The 17,769-nt window shown below is 42.1% G+C and overlaps 1 protein-coding gene across 2 annotated transcripts; it reads right to left on the bottom strand.

The window, feature by feature from the left end:
* Window positions 1–2,759: 2,759 nt before the first annotated feature.
* On the bottom strand, window positions 2,760–3,381 carry LOC110141074 (synaptobrevin homolog YKT6-like). 2 transcript variants are annotated; one of them, XM_070469863.1, is made up of 2 exons: window positions 2,927–3,381; window positions 2,788–2,824 (listed from the first exon to the last, which is right to left on the bottom strand). In XM_070469863.1, the coding sequence occupies exons 1-2, from the start codon at window positions 3,379–3,381 to the stop codon at window positions 2,788–2,790; spliced, it is 492 nt and encodes a 163-aa protein (XP_070325964.1). The 2 variants fall into 2 exon arrangements, with proteins under 2 accessions (XP_070325965.1, XP_070325964.1); XM_070469864.1 differs by having other exon boundaries at window positions 2,760–3,381.
* Window positions 3,382–17,769: the final 14,388 nt, after the last annotated feature.

Genomic DNA, 17,769 nt, shown 5'->3' on the forward strand with positions numbered 1-17,769 from the left:
ACAACTAATAACATTAAAAAGGAAATCTGTAGGTCAACAATTTCCAAGCCAAACAGGTTAGTTCTGTGGGCTGTGTGAAGCCACAGGCCACCAGTTTGAAATTCTCACAGTAGAACATTTTCCAAAGGAAGCTGAAGAATAGTGGGGACAAACATTGGCCTATTCTCTGTTGAACCTACAGCTGGCATCATAAGGAAGCTCACCTCTGCTCTTTGCAAGTGTCTCTATGAGCTAGGCCAACTCCCTCCCTCAAGATGGAGTTCAAAGACAGTTTTCCACTCTCAACATGTTTAGAACAAGCAGAGGCCCTGTCCTGTCCCAGAAGTCACAAGTCAGTCTTCTGAGTTGAATAGGGGGATACTGCTGTTACTTCTACCAGGGATTTAAGAGCATAAAAGTTCCTAGATATTTACCTTGCTCTTCATTCCTCCCATATGCTGGTTAGTACTTGGTTTCTTCAGTGACAAATCCGTGGGAGCTGGGAGTATGAAAGTCTAACCAGGGACTCCCCTGGTGGTCCAGTGGCTAAGACTCCAAGCTCCCAATGCAGGGGGCCCAGGTTCAATCCCTGGTCAGGGAACTAGATCCTACATACAACTAAAAGATCCTGTGTGCCACAATTAAGACCTGGTGCAGCCAAATAAATAAATAAAGTCAATTAATTAATTTTTAAAAGTCTAACCAGGGAGCTGGGAGTTGGTGTTCTATATATGACTAAAGAGTCGGACATGACTGAGTGATTGAACTGAACTGAAGCCAATCAAGTTTCTGCTATGGTTAACAGCGTGAGTCTGATTCATGATAATGTTTGGCAGAAACCAACACAATGCTGTAAAACAATTATCCTTAAATGAAAAATAAATAAATTTGTTAAAAAGAGTGTGAATTTGGAGCCAATTGCCTGGTCAGATTCTGACTCTACCACTAACTTGGTAATTGTGCTTAAACCATCTGTAAAATGGGGAAAATAAAATACCTATATATGAGGCTGTTGTGAGGATGAAATATATTGATACCAAGTGCTCTAACAGTTAGTTGCTTACTCTTTTTTTTTTTTTAAATTTCAAAAGACAACTTTATCCAGACAGGAACCTTCTAAACAGAACACAAAGAAAAGTTAGGCAGCAGTTATTAAAATACACTTTGCCAAATGATTTAACATTAGAAGACAAGAGGAGCTGGGGGAAGGGTGGATGCAGAGGTCTCGGCCAGCCCTACCCACCCTTGCCACCCTCTTCCCAGTCTTGACCACCCCCCACCCCCCCAACCCCAGTACCGTCGGAAGTGGGAGGAGTCAGACAACTCTCAATCATCCATAAGGGGTGGTCATGGCCACCCCAGAGGCCAGTGGGCAGGCCAGGTCTGCACCTTTCAAGGGTAAACATGGCAGAACTCACGCTGGGTAAGCTACTTTTAGGCCAAGTTCTCTGGCGGCAGAGTGCCCGGAGAAAACGAGCAGCTGGTAGGTAAACTTAGGGTGGGTCCTCGGAGGCCACGCAGGTCCCACTTCTGGCCCACGCCAGGGCATTCAGGGCCACAGGCACCTCCTGTCGGGGCGGTGGACCTCCTCGACAGGGCAAGAACAGAGGGCTCAGGGAAGCACAGCTGAGGATGAGACCACACTGGTTGATGCCACTCCAAGAGGGGCATCCACGGAGACTGAGTCTCCAGGGTGTGTCCTGAGCCTGCGTCCTCAGGAAACGCAGCAGGGCACTAGGAGGCGGTTTACAACATGGCAGTGTGGCCCGAGGGACCAGCAAGGCTGAGAAGAGCCTGGAACCTCCTGGGCTACTGCTGCGTTGCCCCCTGCACCTGTTTTTAGGGCTGGGCCTCGGAGCCATAGGCCTCATGCTGCTGGGGGCGGGGGCGGGGTAGTGGTGCTCAGCAGTGCTTCTGCCGGGGGTTGGGCTGGGGTGTGGACAGCTCAGACCACAAGTGGATGCTGAGAACCCCCAGGCTGGCCGGCATCTTCTCTTAGTGCCTAGTAATGGTGGCCACAGTGAAGGTCACTTGCTAAGACGTAAGTCCCAGGTGATTGTCAGAGCAGTCTTTTCTTGTCACCAGGGAGGCAAGTGACAACCATTCACGAGACCACAGTACACGTGCTCGGATCCAGATGCTCAAAGCCAAATGGCAAGTCAGGGCAGGTGCCCCCTCCCCAACTTCTAGGGCTCTTTACGGGACTTGCTTGCTGGATGGGTACCGCAGAAAGTCGAAGTCAGCAGGAATGCAAACCAGGTCTCAGAATTTGTGAGGTCCAGTAGCTGTCTCCTCCCAACATGGAAGCACTGTCCCGAGCCCCCCACCCGGCCCCCACGCCCACGGCAGGCCCACAGTGGCTGTCGCTCCCCAGTCCTGGAGTCAGGGCACCCTGCTCCCTGTAGTGTTAATAGTTAGTAGACAGACAAAACCCACACATGTGAAGATCCACAAAGAGCTGGCTCTGAGCCCCCCATGGGCCTTGCACAAGTCGGGGGCCCACATCCCTCCCAGGGGATTAGAAACGAGCCCTGCAGCATCTACAGAGCCACTGAGCTTTATGGTTCCATTTGCCCCCCAAATACACATTTAGGGGCCTCAGGATCTCTTCAAAAATAACTAGACACGTGAATTTGAACGCTCCCCACCCCAGGTCCCCTCCACCCTTCAGTTTCTCCCAGGAGCTCCAAGGCTGCAGCTGAGTCTGTCCCACTTGGGTTGGTGCGAGGTGGCCCTGCTTCCTGGGGGGCCGCGGCTCCGGTGTGAACGATGGTGACGCTCCAGCGCAGGGGTCTCTGCTGGAGGCCGTCACATGATTGCACAGCACGAGTTTTGTTTCCGGGCCGTTTCATAGAAGGCTTCAGACTGTATTCCCAGCACTTCGGATTTGGATACCAGGTCATCGAGCTTCTCACCTCATTCTAATAAAGACTCCATGGTGCTGTGCAGGACGATCTTGGTCTCATCCAGTTCAGCCTGCACTTTAGTCGTGGGGTCAGCTTCTCGGGGGTTCTGGTATCTACTGAGGTGACTGTCCAGGCCTGTGTGCTGGGTGGTATCAGGGGATCCAGCTGGCCAGTCTACCCTGTCGACCTTGGAGAACTCGTCTAGTACCTTCTCTAGCAAGCTAAAAGCCAGCCGGGATGGGTATTCACTGTCAGCAATGACCACTCCTGCAAGACTGTCATTTCTCACGTAGACATGGCACAGATGTTCTTGTTCCTTCACAGAAGCTCGGCTGCCTTTTCCTGAGCGCTCCACCATCAGCGGACTTGTGAAGGTCATGAACTCCTGAACGCTGGGTCTTTGAGAAAAGCTGAAGGAGGACCCATCGTATGCGGCCTTGAGCAGCACCGTCTTGCACTCGCCTTTACACAGGACGCTTAGGCTGTACCGCTTCATGGTGCTGGGCCCTTGGGTCAGCCACCCGCCTGGCCGGGGCACCGGTTCTCAGGGAGCCGCCCCTCGAGGCCACTGCCCAGTTGTCTGCTCTTATAGGAAAAAATGTTATTTTGGAAATTTAAGAAAACCAAGGCTCCAAAAAGCGAATTGACTTGTCCAAGTCACACTACTTGAAAAAAAAAAGAAAGCAGGTGTCAGAATTTGAACTCTAGAAAGAAATGGCAACCCATTCCAGTATTTCTGCCTGGGAAATCCCATGAATAGAGGAGCCTGGTGGATGATAGTGCATAGGGTTGCAAAGAGTAGGACACAACTCAGCAACTGAACACACACACTCTTGAATTCCAAGTATGGTATTCTGGTCTTTTTAGTGCACCCCAGATTTTCTCAGAATTATGTGAGGTTTATCTGAGTGCTTAATAGAAGTGATTTGTACAAAACCAGATTTTGCTGCAAATCCTGGTTGCATTGGAATGTAGTATATTACAGAAATCATTGGTGGTATTTCTAAGCAAATTGCCATCTAAATGATTAAGTTTGAGTTCTTCAAAGAGGAAAACAGGTAAAGACAACAGGGAAGATTCACAAGGCAAAGCTGGCCCCACAACCAGAGGGCAGGGGAGAAAAGAAACCTCTCTGGAAATAGAGGTATGTCTGTACTCAGTCATGTCTGACTCTTTGCGACCCATGGACTGTAGCCTGCCAGACTCCTCTGTCCATGGGATATCCCAGGCAAGAACACTGACATAGGTTGCCATTTCCTCCTCCAGGGGATCTTCCTGACCCAGAGATTGAACCCAAGTCTCTTGCATTTCAGGCAGATTCTTTACTACTGATCCAGCAGAGAAGCCCAGATATAGTGGACTCCAGATTAAAAGATTTGTCCAAAAGAAGACAAAACCAATGTTTATCTTCTGGTGCTTGTTTTGGGATGGAGTTGGTCAATTCAAGGTTGAGTAGAAGCCTAGGCAGTAAACCCCAGTGATCAAAAGAGGCCTCCTGAGCTAAGTGGCCTTGCAAAATTCATGGACATGAAAAAGTACATTTCAAAACATTTTTATTCATTAAACATCTATCCACTAGAGACTTCTAAATACTAAGTCCTCAAATAACATCCTTAAAATTTCAGCTCATAGGCAGCTTGATCACTAACAGGGAAGGAAAAAAAGGCCAGGTTTATGAATGACTTACACAAGGTCACGTGGGAATCTGTGGCAGAAGGAAAACTAGGCTCTGGGAATATGTACATCAGTGGTTGAGGCTATGACCCCAGACTCAGATCACACAGAGACCACTTTATTTTAAGTGTTTTTTAAATTAAATAACAAACTAGATTTCTTTGGGTCTTAGTTGTGGCATGTGAGATCTTTAGTTGTGGCATGTGGGATCTAGTTACCTGACCAGGGATTGAACCTGGGCCCTCTGCATTGGGAGTGCAGTCTTAACCGCTGGTCCACCAGGGAAGTCCCTGGAGTGTTCTACTGAGCTGAGATAGAAAGGTACCTCCAGGCATTTTCATCGCTACCTCAGCTCACAGCAGCAAAAGGCCTGGGCAGTTCATAACTGCTAGATTTTATCAGGCCTATGATGAGGCTTCCCAGAAACCAGGCTCACTTAGGGATCCTGAATCCATCAACAAGGGGGTGGTGAAGAGGGTTTCCACAGGGTAGTCAGACTCTGTGGACAGGTGCGTTGTGTTTCTTTTTAAGACTGAAAAAATTCCATTGAATATATGTACCACATTTAGTTAATCCATTCATCTATTTAGTTAACCCATTGATCTATTGGGTTTTGAAACAACTAAATATTTCATTTCCAAGATCTTTAAAAGTTTGAAAAATATACAATAATCTTTCATGTATGTAGTCTCTCTCTTTTTTTAATGTTTGAAGATATTAATTATAGTTTCAAAATATCCCTGTGCTGTTGGCTCTGTTCCCTTCATGTTTGGACTGATGCACTGCAACTCCTTTTGGAGCTGAAGGGAGGAAACCCAGCCTAGAGGACTAGTGTTCAGCCTGCATCTTCCCCTTGCTTTACACGCCCCTTGACTTCCTCCCTTTGTTGCCCCCAGGTCATGGGCTCCTCTGCTTATTTCTCTCACTGCAAATCTCCTGCTTTGCTGGGGACCTGGAGACCATAAGAAAAGACTCCAACTGTCCCAGTGCAACTCTGGGAAAGACTGGCTGAGAAGGAAGGGGAGGCCAGGGCCCCGTGGAGGATAATAGGAGTGTTCTGAACTTTTCAGGTTTCACCTCGGGCTACTAGAAGCTGCAAGGAGACTTTTCTGCCCTTTTTAAGTGATTGAGTCACTGATTTTGCAGTCTCTCGTCTCCTGAGACTTATGCTCTAGAAGCAGAACAGTCTGGGCCACGGTGGCCAAGAGGTTCCTGGTGATGGTGGGCTCCCTGGGGCACTCCTCCGAGGCACCCACCAGGACGCATGCGTGGGCACGGGTGTTGGCCAGGGCACAAGACCAGGTGCCCAGAGCAACCAGGGTAGCCAGGCTGAGGTCTATGAGGTGGCTGGGGATGGGATGGGCTTTTTGTGTGATTTCTCTGCTAGAGATGTTGATGAGGAGTGATGACATCATATAAAATATATGTGGGTCAGTATTGGAACTTTTAAATGGATCTGCCATGCCTCTTAACTTTGGGTGAAATTTTTCATCAGCTGCTAGTCTCATTCACCTGTGTTACCCAAAGTGACTCTCTTTTTTAATTGTGGTAAAATTTATACAACATTACCTTTTAACCAACTGTTTTACCCTTTTAACCATTTTTAAGTGAACAATTCAGTAGCATTAAGTACATTCATAATTTATATAACCATTATCACTCTTCATTTCCAGAACTTTTTTCATCATCCCAAACAGAAGCCACACCCATTAAACAATAACTCCCCATCTTCCCCTGCCCCAGCCCATGGAAATTTCTGCTATACTTTCTGTCTCTATGTAATTGCATATTCTAGGTGCCTCATACAAGAGGGGTCATAAAGCATTTGTCTTTTCATATCTGGCTTACTTCACTTAGCATAGTGTTCTCAAGTTCACCCACATTGTAGCCTGTGTCAGAATTTCATTCCTTTTTAAGACTGAAAAAAATTCCATTGAGTATAGTTACCACATTTAGTTAATCCATTTATCTGTTCATAGCCCCAAGGGATTTTGAAACAACTAGACATTTCATTTCCAAGATCTCTAATATTTAAAATGTATATAATAACCTTTCACATATGCAATCTCATTTTATTTTTTATTTTATTTATTTATTTTTTTCACTTATTTTTATTAGTTAGAAGCTAATTACTTTACAATATTGTAGTGGTTTTTGCCATACATTGACATGAATCAGCATGGATTTACATGTGTTCCCCATCCTGAACCCCCCTCCCAACTCCCTCCCCATCCCATCGCTTTGGGTCATCCCAGTGCACCAGCCCCAAGCACTTGTCTCATGCATCCAACCTGGGCTGGCGATCTGTTTCACACTTGATAATATACATGTTTCAATGATATTCTCTCAGATCATCCCACCCTCGCCTTCTCCCATAGAGTTCAAAAGTCTGTTCTATACATCTGTGTCTCTTTTTCTGTCTTGCACATAGGGTTATCATTACCATCTTTCTAAATTCCATATATATGTGATAGTATACTGTATTGGTGTTTATCTTTCTGGCTTACTTCACTCTGTATAATGGGTTCCAGTTTCATCCATCTCATTAGAACTGATTCAAATGAATTCTTTTTAATGGCTGAGTAATATTCCATGGTGTATATGTACCATAGCTTTCTTATCTATTTGTCTGCTGATGGGCATCTAGGTTGCTTCCTTGTCCTGGCAATTATAAACAGTGGTGTGATGAACATTGGGGTACACGTGCCTCTTTCAGTTCTGGTTTCATAGCTGTGTATGCCCAGGAGTGGGATTGCTGGGTCATATGGTAGTTCTATTTCCAGTTTTTTAAGAAATCTCCACATTGTTCTCCATAGTGGCTGTACTTGTTTGCATTCCCACCAACAGTGTAAGAGGGTTCCCTTTTCTCCACACCCTCTCCAGCATTTCTTGCTTGTAGACTTTTGGATAGCAGCCATCCTGACTGGCGTGTAATGGTACCTCATTGTGGTTTTGATTTGCATTTCTCTGATAATGAGTGATGTTGAGCATATTTTCATGTGTTTGTTAGCCATCTGTATGTCTTCTTTGGAGAAATGTCTGTTTAGATCTTTGGCCCATTTTTTGATTGGGTCATTTATTTTTCTGGAATTGAGCTGCAGGAGTTGTTTGTATATTTTTGAGATTAATCCTTTGTCTGTTCTTCGTTTGCTATTATTTTCTCCCAATCTGAAGGCTGTCTTTTCACCTTGCTTATAGTTTCCTTTGTTGTGCAAAAGCTTTTAAGTTTCATTAGGTCCCATTTGTTAGGATCCTGCTGTGATTTATGTCGGAGAGTGTTTTGCCTATATTCTCCTCTAGGAGTTTTATAGTTTCTGGTCTTACATTTAGATCTTTAATCCATTTTGAGTTTATTTTTGTGTATGGTGTTAGAAAGTGTTCTAGTTTCATTCTTTTACAAGTGGTTGACCAGTTTTCCCAGCACCACTTGTTAAAGAGGTTGTCTTTTTTCCATTGTATATCCTTGCCTCCTTTGTCGAAGATAAGGTGTCCAAAGGTTCGTGGATTTATCTCTGGGCTTTCTATTTTGTTCCATTGATCTATATTTCTGTCTTTGTGCCAGTACCATACTGTCTTGATGACTGTGGCTTTGTAGTAGAGCCTGGAGTCAGGCAGGTTGATTCTTCCAGTTCCATTCTTCTTTCTCAAGATTGTTTTGGCTATTCGAGGTTTTTTTGTATTCCCATACAAATTGTGAAATTATTTGTTCTAGTTCTGTGAAAAATACCGTTGGTAGCTTGATAGGGATTGCATTGAATCTATAGATTGCTTTGGATAGTATAGTCATTTTGACAATATTGATTCTTCCAATCCATGAACATGATATATTTCTCCATCTATTTGTGTCCTTGATTTCTTTCATCAGTGTTTTATAGTTTTTTTATATATAGGTCTTTTGTTTCTTTAGGTAGATATACTCCTAAGTATTTTATTCTTTTTGTTGCAATGGTGAATGGTATTGTTTCCTTAATTTCTCTTTCTGTTTTCTCATTGTTAGTGTATAGGACTGCAAGGGATTTCTGTGTGTTAATTTTATATCCTACATCTTTACTATATTCATTGATTAGCTCTAGTAATTTTCTGGTAGAGTCTTTAGGGTTTCCTATGTAGAGGATCATGTCATCTGCAAACAGTGAGAGTTTTACTTCTTCTTTTCCTATCTGGATTCCTTTTATTTCTTTTTCTGCTCTGATTGCTGTGGCCAACACTTCCAAAACTATGTTGAATAGTAGTGGTGAGAGTGGGCACCCTTGTCTTGTTCCTGATTTCAGGGGAAATACTTTCAATTTTTCACCATTGAGGATAATGTTTGCTGTGGGTTTGTCAAGAGACCTCATTTTAATGTTTGAAGACATTAATATATTCCTGCCCTGTTGTCTCTGCTATCTTTGTGTTCTCCCAAGTCAATAAGTCCCTTTATTTTCTCTCTCCCATAGTGTCAGCTTGCCCCAGGTTAAGTGGTCATTCTAGATCATGGACTTATCTTCCCAGAAGAGACCCCGTAGAATGTCTATTGCCTTCATTTGTACATCCTCTTGGGAGAGGGGGAGTGAGAATCCAAGGAAACATCACTGACTTATATCTTGGCCAATTCCTGGTGGGAACAAGGGAGACACAGGATGTGATATCCTCACTCACAACTCCAACCAAGAGACAGATGGCCTCCCCTCTTAATGCCCCAGGCCATAAGAGAGATGGGAGGGTCCAGGGCACTGGGCAACCTTTGCTTCAGTCTCCCAACCAATCATCAGCTTAGTGGTTGTCCCAAGTTCTCCTTCTGTGATTGTTTCTCCCACCTCCATTTCCACATCTGTAAAATGGGCATAAAATAGAATGATTCTAATTAACATTATTTTTTTAATCATCTTTTCTTCAGTATTTCCATTGGAGAGAATTGTTTCTGGCAATATCAAGGATGAATATTTAACTCTTTTAAAAAAGAATTGTACATTGTACCTATGGGTGTGTGATTCTCTGTGTGTGTGATTTTAAGTAATGCCATGTAAAAAGGAGCTGTGGTTTTTAAAATTTATTTATTTTTAATTGGAGGATAATTACTTTACAATATTGTATTGGCTTCTGCCATACATCGGAACTGCTATTTTTAAGTTATGTTTTCAAAGTGAAAATATTGGAAGTAAAAGTTTCAAAAGGAGGCATTAAAATATTTACTTAGTGCTAGGAACTGGGGGGTCATACTGTACCTTAAATTAACAATAAAATGATAATCTATTCTCCTTAGGTAAAAATAATTCTGTTCAAGCTATATAAAGAAGTTAATGTGATACTTAAAAATATATAGAGAACATTGATTCAATTTAATTATCAAATTAGTTCTTATCTGGTACCATAACTATAAGTTAAACATGGAGCCAGTGTCTTTAGTAGGGAATTTGTGTGTGTGTGGAGGGGTGGGGTCGGGGGGCTGGAATGGGATAAAGATTTAATCCTAAACAAGAAAAGACAGGCAGGAAAGACAATACAAATTTCTAAACCTCATATATGATTTTATGAAAAATAAAAGTAAATGATGATGAAGTAGAATGCTTCAAAGTAATAAGTTTTTAATACAGTATTCCTATTTTAAGTTATCATAATTTGGGAATGAATAAAGTGTTGCAAGCCATACAAAGCCCTAGCAGTTTATAAACCTGCCCTCAAGAATGCAGGCATTCCTCAGTTCCTAGGCTTTCTGGCCCGGCTCAGCTCAGTACAACTAATGCCAGGATCAGGTTTTGCTCAAATTATCAAAAGTAATCTTTCTTTTTCTTCTTTCCTAATGTCCCTCTTTCTTTTCGGGTGAAAGAAATGTTTGGTCCAAGGATCCTAAGTGTATTTGTCTGGCTCCTAAGATAGAGACAGGGCTTTTAAGATATTTATTTATTTATTTGACTGCACTGGTTCTCAGTTGGGACCTGGAAACTCTTGGTTGTGGCATGCAGGATCTGGTTCCCTGAGCAGGGGTGGAACCCAGGCCCCCTGGACCTCCAGAGAGGTCCTGAGACAGGATTTTTAATAAATGACCTGGAAATAAAACTTATGTCATTGTGTGCTTAGTAGCTGGAGTCATAGCCAACTAACTCTTCATGACCCTATGGACTGTGGCTGCCAGGCTCCTCTGTCCAGGGGATTCTCCAGGCAAGAATATTAGAGTGGGTTGCCGTTTCCTACCCCGAGGATCTTCCTGACCCAGAGATGGAATCTGCGTCTCTGATGTCTCCTGCATTGGCAGGCGGGTTTTTACTTCTAGCACTACCTGGGAAACCCATGTAAGGAGGCACATTCAGCCCGTCCTTTGTAATACAACTACATAACCTGGTAAAAAAGAATAGTTACTAGAACCAAAACTGAATGAACCATGATGAACAATCAATTCAGAAAACATTCTAGCTTGCACCAAACTACTGTCCACTACCTTCCTAATAAGGTTTGCAGAGCCCTTAACTCTGTACGACATATCAAGTAATACATTGCTATTCTGTCTCATTTCTAACTGCATTGCTCATATCCGCAGTTATACAATGTGTAGGGTTCAAAGTCAAACACAGAACACTGCCCAAGCAAACAAATAGAGTGCCATTAGCATACATTTTCCAAATTCCTCCCTCCTTGGTTGCCGTCCATATCAGGTAGAATGTCAGGCACTGCACTCAGATCCTACAAATGGACAACTTGCTCAGTTGGCTTCTCCAACAAATAATCACATTATCAGGGCTGTTCTTCAAGGCCATTAAGTGACTGGCTTTTAATTGCTTCTTGGCCTGGGACTGAGCATTCAATTAAGATCAACACAGATCCCTGTTCCTGCCTTCATGAAGGTTAAAGTTTGGTGTCGTTTGGAAAGTTTTGGCATTCTTACTTTGCAAGTCTTATAATCCAAAATATGATTTTAGTTCTAGTTCTTGTCTTATGAAGTTGGAATCTCTGATGAATCTTCATTGAAATGAAAGGAAAAATGCCTGGAGATATAGCAAGGAGTCAGTACCAACAAATCTTATGTGTTATTTCATTTTACTCTTGTGGCAGCCTTATCAGACTTAAAGTAGGCAGGTATTATTGTCCTCACTTTACAAATGAACTTTTATAAAGGGAGGTTGTAGACAACTTGATCATGGTCATAAAAGCTACCAGTGGGTAGAAAAAGGGACCTCAACTTTGGTTTCCTGCCAGACAGCCTACCAGTGAGTGACATGGCTGTTCTTTGTTCCTTTTGAGTAAAATTGCCTTTGTACTTCCTCCAAAGTGTCCCGCTTTGCCTGAAAAAAAAAAGTTCAAGTATGTCACATCCCAGTGAAAATTAAGTGTGATCAAAATTAGTGTTCCTTGGGCTTCCCTGTGGCTCAGACTGTAATGAATCTGCCTGCAATGAGAGAGACCCAGGTGTGATCCCTGGGTGGGGAAGGTCCTCTGGAGAAGGGAACAACAGTTGGTCACTCCAGTATTCTCGCCTGGAGAATTTCACAGACAGAGGAGCCTGGAAGGCTACAGTCTATGGGGTCCCAAAGAGTCAGACACAACTGAGTGACTAACACTCTCACTTTCAAGGACCCTTGATGAGTCAGTTGTCTCATCAAATTCCCACTTTAAGACATCCTTTCCAGAGACATTACAAGTTCTGACACTGAATTTAGGGCTACTCCTAGAACTGCAAGTAAACCTGCAGCAACAGAAAAGGGCATATAGATATCTATCTAGAAGTTTCCTTAGGTTTGAAAGATCATTTTCTTCAGAAAAAGATTTGCTCAGACTTACCTGCCTGCCCCCATCTGATCTCCCTCTTTCACCAGTAAATCTTTATTGTTATCACTAACTTTGATGTCTTTACTAATTTATTTCATATATAAGGTTAATGTTAATGCATGCTAATGTATGTTAACACGCATTTAACTAAAAAATTTACCTATATTCTTGCAAGCATATCAAATTGCTTTCATTTGTCTGTATTTTCTGTTCAGATCTGATTTATGTGCAAACAAATGCCATATATAGTTTTTAATCATGACACAATCTCATATTGGTCTGTATTTATAGCAAATTAAAAATAGGGGGCTAATGTTAACCTGACTTGACAACAAGTAACAAAATAATAGCTCCTAATATAATAATAATTCAGAATTTCTAGGTAACAGTACTATTAGTCAAAAGTCTGGAGATGACTATTCACAATTTCAAATTTTTCTCTAATTTGTATATTTGCCTGGTGGTTTGTTTTCAGTTTTTGTTGAGCAAGTGACACAGATGGCTTATTTCCAAGAGCAGAAGTCTGAATACTTCTGCCCACTGTGTCTTGGTGTGGGAGTTGCCAAAAAAAACAAAATGTAATCAAAGCACTGAATGGAACAACACTTTACTCACATGGAGACAGAGGAGGGGGGCTTCAGCAGTGGATGTTGGCCACCATGTGCCTCCTGGCTGCCTATTCAGGGCAACTGTCTCTCATGCACCCCTCTTGATCTGCACCAGAAGGATCCCACACCCTCACCATAAGGGACAGTAGATCAGTGGTGTTGGCCAGGCGCCATATGACCCACGTGCTGAAGCAGAACAAAGGGGTACAGGTTGAATCTGAACTAGGGAAAAGGGTTTCCACACAGGATGGTAAGTCCAGCACAGGCTGTATGGACTCCAAGTCTTCAGAAGAAAGTGTTCCAGGCTTACTGGGGCAGAGTGGGAGTTGAAAAACTGCACACATGAGACTCCTTTCCCTACGGTTTTAATTTTAGTATCCCCCCACCTTAGATTCAGTTTGCCTAAAGCTATTTCATGTAACAGTTACCTAAATGGAGAAGGTTCACAAACTGAGATCAATCCCATTTTCCCTCACTGCTTTGGTCTGGGGATATTATTCCTGCTTCTCTTGAATGCATCCAAGAACCACAGCCTTTGAAGATACTTTTTAGGTGATGAGATAATGCCATTAATAACTGCCCGAGTACCTACTGTGAGCCTTACAGTGGCACTAACAAGTGAATTACGTCACACGTATCATTCCTAGATCAAGTGTTAGGTTTTGCTTTTGATCTTTCTTCCACTGACTGGCCATGCTAGAACAGTACACACTGTTCCTTGCTGTCATGAAGTATTTTTATAGAGTTTCCAGTGAACAGGATCCCAAGGCTTCCGGGCTGTTGCTAATAAACTGGACCCACGATGGCCTAGCTATGTAGCACTGAATGGTTCCCTTGCCACACATGTTCAAGAAAAGTAAAAACAAACTGACAATGTAGTGTTTACATTTAGATGTAGCGAATCTTGGGAGACTGTTGATTGCTGTTACTTTCCACACTCTATATGGACTCTGTGGATAACATGTGTGTTGTGATGCACTGCAACTTTCTTGGTGGTATACTTCATTGAGCAGAAATCATTAATTTTGTTGTAATAAATGTATCAGTTAGGTTTGTGTTTTCAAGTTGTGTTTAATAATTCCTTTTTTTTTTCTGAATTGGAGTATAGTTGCTTTCCAGTGTCACATGACAAAGTGAATTAGCTATATGCATTTACCTATATCCCTGCCCTTTTTGGGTTTCCCTGACTCTCCCCCAACCCTCCCTCTAGGTTACTACAGAGCACCAAACTGAGCTCCCTACACTGCACGGCAGGTTCCCACTAGCCGTCTACTCTCTACATGGTAATGCACTCACGGGAACTCTCTTGCACTGTTGGTGAGCATGTAAATTGATACAGCCATGACGGGAAACGGCATGGAAGTTCCCTAAAAAACTGAAAAATAGGACCACCAAGTGGCCCAGCAAGCTGGTACTGGACACATACCCCGAGGACATCAAAATTCAGAAGGACACGTGCACCCCCATGTTCACTGTTTGCAAAAATCCCTTCTCCAAGGATGTTCCAAAGAGGTTCTCCTGCATCACTTTCTATTCGCTTCATAGTTTTGCCTCTCAAATTTAGATATTTAATTTTCCCAGAGCCCTTTCGTATGGTGTCATGTAGAAATAATTTAATTTTCTTCGTACAGTAAACTGGTTTTACCAATGGCCTATAGTAAATAACTTGTCCTTTTCCCTTTGATGTGTGGTATTGCTTTTATGGTATATTGGGTTCTCATCTATTCACAAATCTATCTCAAAGCTCTCTCTTCTGTTCCCAGGGGGTATGTATCTGTTCTTTGACCTCTGTCACCATTTAAAAATTTATTTTAAATTTTAAGTTATTTCTTTGAGGTATGTCTTAATACCTGAAAGGGAAAGTTTTCCCTCCTTTTTTTTTTTTTAAAGATTGACTTAATTATTTATGGACCTCTATTCATTAGGTAAAGCTTAAAGCTTCCCTAGTAGCTCAGATGGTAAAGAATCTGTCTGCAATGCAGGAGACCCAGGTTTGATCCCTGGGACGGGAACATCCCCTGGAGAAGGAAATGGCAACCTACTCTAGTGTTCTTGACTGGAGAATTCCATCAACAGAGGAGCCTGGTGGGCTACAGTCCATGTGGTCACAAAGAGTCGGACTTGACTGAGTGACTAACACACACCCCATGATATTGGGTATCACTTGTCTTGAAGCTATCTTGAAGATTTTCCATTAAGTACAATGGTTGTAGTATTTTTGGAATATAAACCTTACTGAATAAAGGATGTTCTCTTCTATTATTAATTTGCTAAGAGTTTTCCCCCTTAATCATAGCTATTGAGTTTCATACTTTCTGCATCCTTTGATGATTATATAGATTTTCTTCTTCCAGTCTTTGATACATTGGATTGTGTTAATTGATTGTTTTTAATGTTATTGCACTCTTACATTCCTGGTATATACTCAACTTTGTTATCTTCTTTATATGCTGCTAGATTCAGGTTGCTAATATTTGATTTGAGATTTTTGACATCTTATTCATGAATGACACTTCCTGTCATTTTCGTTTCCCAAACTGTCCTTGTTTAATTTCACTTTTAATCTTACACTAGTCTAACAGAATGAATTGGAGACTATTCCCTTTGGAGACTTCCCTCATAGCTCAGATGGTAAAGCGTCTGCCTACAATGTGGGAGACTCAGTTTCGATCCCTGGGTCAGGAAGATCCTCTGGAGAAGGAAATGGCAACCCACTTCATACTCTTGCCTGGAAAATCCCATGGATGGAGGAGCGTCATATGCTACAGTCCATGAGGTCCCAAAGAGTTCGACATGACTGAGCGACTTCACTTCATTTCACTTCACTTCCTTTTGCTTTATTTTCCAGAGGAGGTTTTGTAAGTTTGAAACAATCTATTCCTTTCAAATTTGGTTGAATTTGCTTTCAAACTGGCCAGATACAGACATTTTTCTTTCTTAAAAAAAAAAAAATATATATATATATATACATGAAAATATATATGTATATACACATATGTGTGTGATCATATTTTAACTATGTCTTACACAGTTATTTTATATTCAGAACCTGATCATTCCTATGCGGGCATACCTAATTTTACTGTGCTTTGCAGATACTGTATTTTTTACAAATTGAAGATTTGTTGTTGTTGTTCAGTTGCTAAGTTGTGTCTGACTCTTTGTGACCCCCATGGACTGCAGCATACCGGACTTCTCAGTCCTCCACTTTCTCCCAGAATTTGCTCAAATTCATGTCCACTGGGTCCGTGATGCCATCCAACCACTTCATCCTCTGTCACCCTCTTCTTCTCCTGCCTTCAATCTTTCTCAGCATCAGGGTCTTTTCCAATGAGTATCTCTTCGCATCAGGTGGCCAGAGTATTGGAGCTTCAGTTTCAGCCTCAGTCCTGAATACTCAGGGTTGATTTCCTTTAGGATTGACTGGTTTGATCTTGCAGTCCAATGGACTCTCAAGAGTCTTCTCCAGCACTGCAATTCAAAAGCATCAATTCTTCAGCGCTCAGCCTTCTTTATGGTCCAACTCTCAGATCCGTACGTGTGAAGGTCTGTGGCAACCCTGCATCCAGCGAGTCTGTCAGTGCCATTTTTTCCAACATTAATTGCTCACTTTATGTTTCTGTGTCAAATTTTGGTAATTCTTGCAATACTTCAAACTTGTTATGCTGATCTGTGATCAATAATCTTAGATGTTACTACTATGACTTGCTCAGATGACTAGCATTTTTTAGCAATATGATATTTTATTTTTTTTTTCATTTATTTTTATTAGTTGGAGGCTAATTACTTTACAATATTGTAGTGGTTTTTGTCATACATTGACATGAATCAGCCATGGATTTACATGGATTCCCCATCCCGATCCCCCCTCCCACCTCCCTTTCTACCCGATAGCAATATGATATTTTAAAATTAAGGTTTATACATTGTTGTTTTTTAGATATAAAGCTATTGAACACTTAGGAGACTACAGTATAGTGTAAACATACTCTTTTCTGCACTGGGAAACCAAAAACATTGTATGACTTCCTTTATTGCAATATTCATTTTATTGTGGTCTTCTGGAAATGGACTTATAATATCTCTGGGGTATGCCTACAGTTTGACTCCTCAGAGGTCTAAATCTGTTATTTATTGTTTCTGCTGACTTTTACTGAACTGGTGATTTCTGTGTGCCTGGTGATTTTTTTCAAAATTGTGAGTTTACATTTGACTGTGGTTAACCTGTGGGAATTCATAATGCCTAATCTGGAGTTTCCCCCCTCCAATAGAGGATTTTGACTTTGCTTCTAAAAGGAGCAGACAATAGTATCAGCATGAGATCGTTTTAGCCTGACTTGAGGGTCTTGGCTACATGGGGAGCCTTAAACTGGACTATTTCATCATGCCAAGGGTTATAGGCTTAATCTAATAATCACAGTAACACTGTCTACAGTTGCCTTGGAGAAAGAACAAGTTTCCTTTGTTTTCTGTTCATCAATCAGCTTTCAACTCACTAGTCCTTTTAATATCTTCATATTCCTTGCTTCCTAGACTATTTGTTGAAATAACTTCTTTACAGTATAAAGCATAGAGCTGCTTCCCCTTCTTCATGGGATAGGACCTTGTTTTGTTTTGATCATATCAGAGCTCTCCAAGCTTGGATTAAGAGAGGCTACTTAATGTTTCCTCTGGAGAAGGGAGGAGGACTCACAAGGAGATGGAGCATTGAGGAAAGATTAATCCAGGCCCTGAAAGTAGACGCACGGAATAGGGTACACAGAGAGGAAAACCTCAAAGAGAAATTGATACCAATCGGGGTTCTTGGCCTCCTTAATCAATAGAAATTGGTAAGAGTCCAGACAAGAAATTCAGGCAAGGCT

The sequence above is a fragment of the Odocoileus virginianus genome, chromosome 7, assembly GCF_023699985.2.
Source record: "Odocoileus virginianus isolate 20LAN1187 ecotype Illinois chromosome 7, Ovbor_1.2, whole genome shotgun sequence".
NCBI classification, from domain to species: domain Eukaryota; kingdom Metazoa; phylum Chordata; class Mammalia; order Artiodactyla; family Cervidae; genus Odocoileus; species Odocoileus virginianus.

Bases quoted from the DNA above. Each gene is read 5' to 3' on its own strand.
- LOC110141074 (XM_070469863.1), bottom strand. From the start codon at position 3,381: ATGAAGCGGTACAGCCTAAGCGTCCTGTGTAAAGGCGAGTGCAAGACG. The intron at 2,825-2,926 runs GCACAGCACCAT...CTTCTATGAAAC, and splicing joins GATGAGACCAAGATCGTCCT to GGCCCGGAAACAAAACTCGT.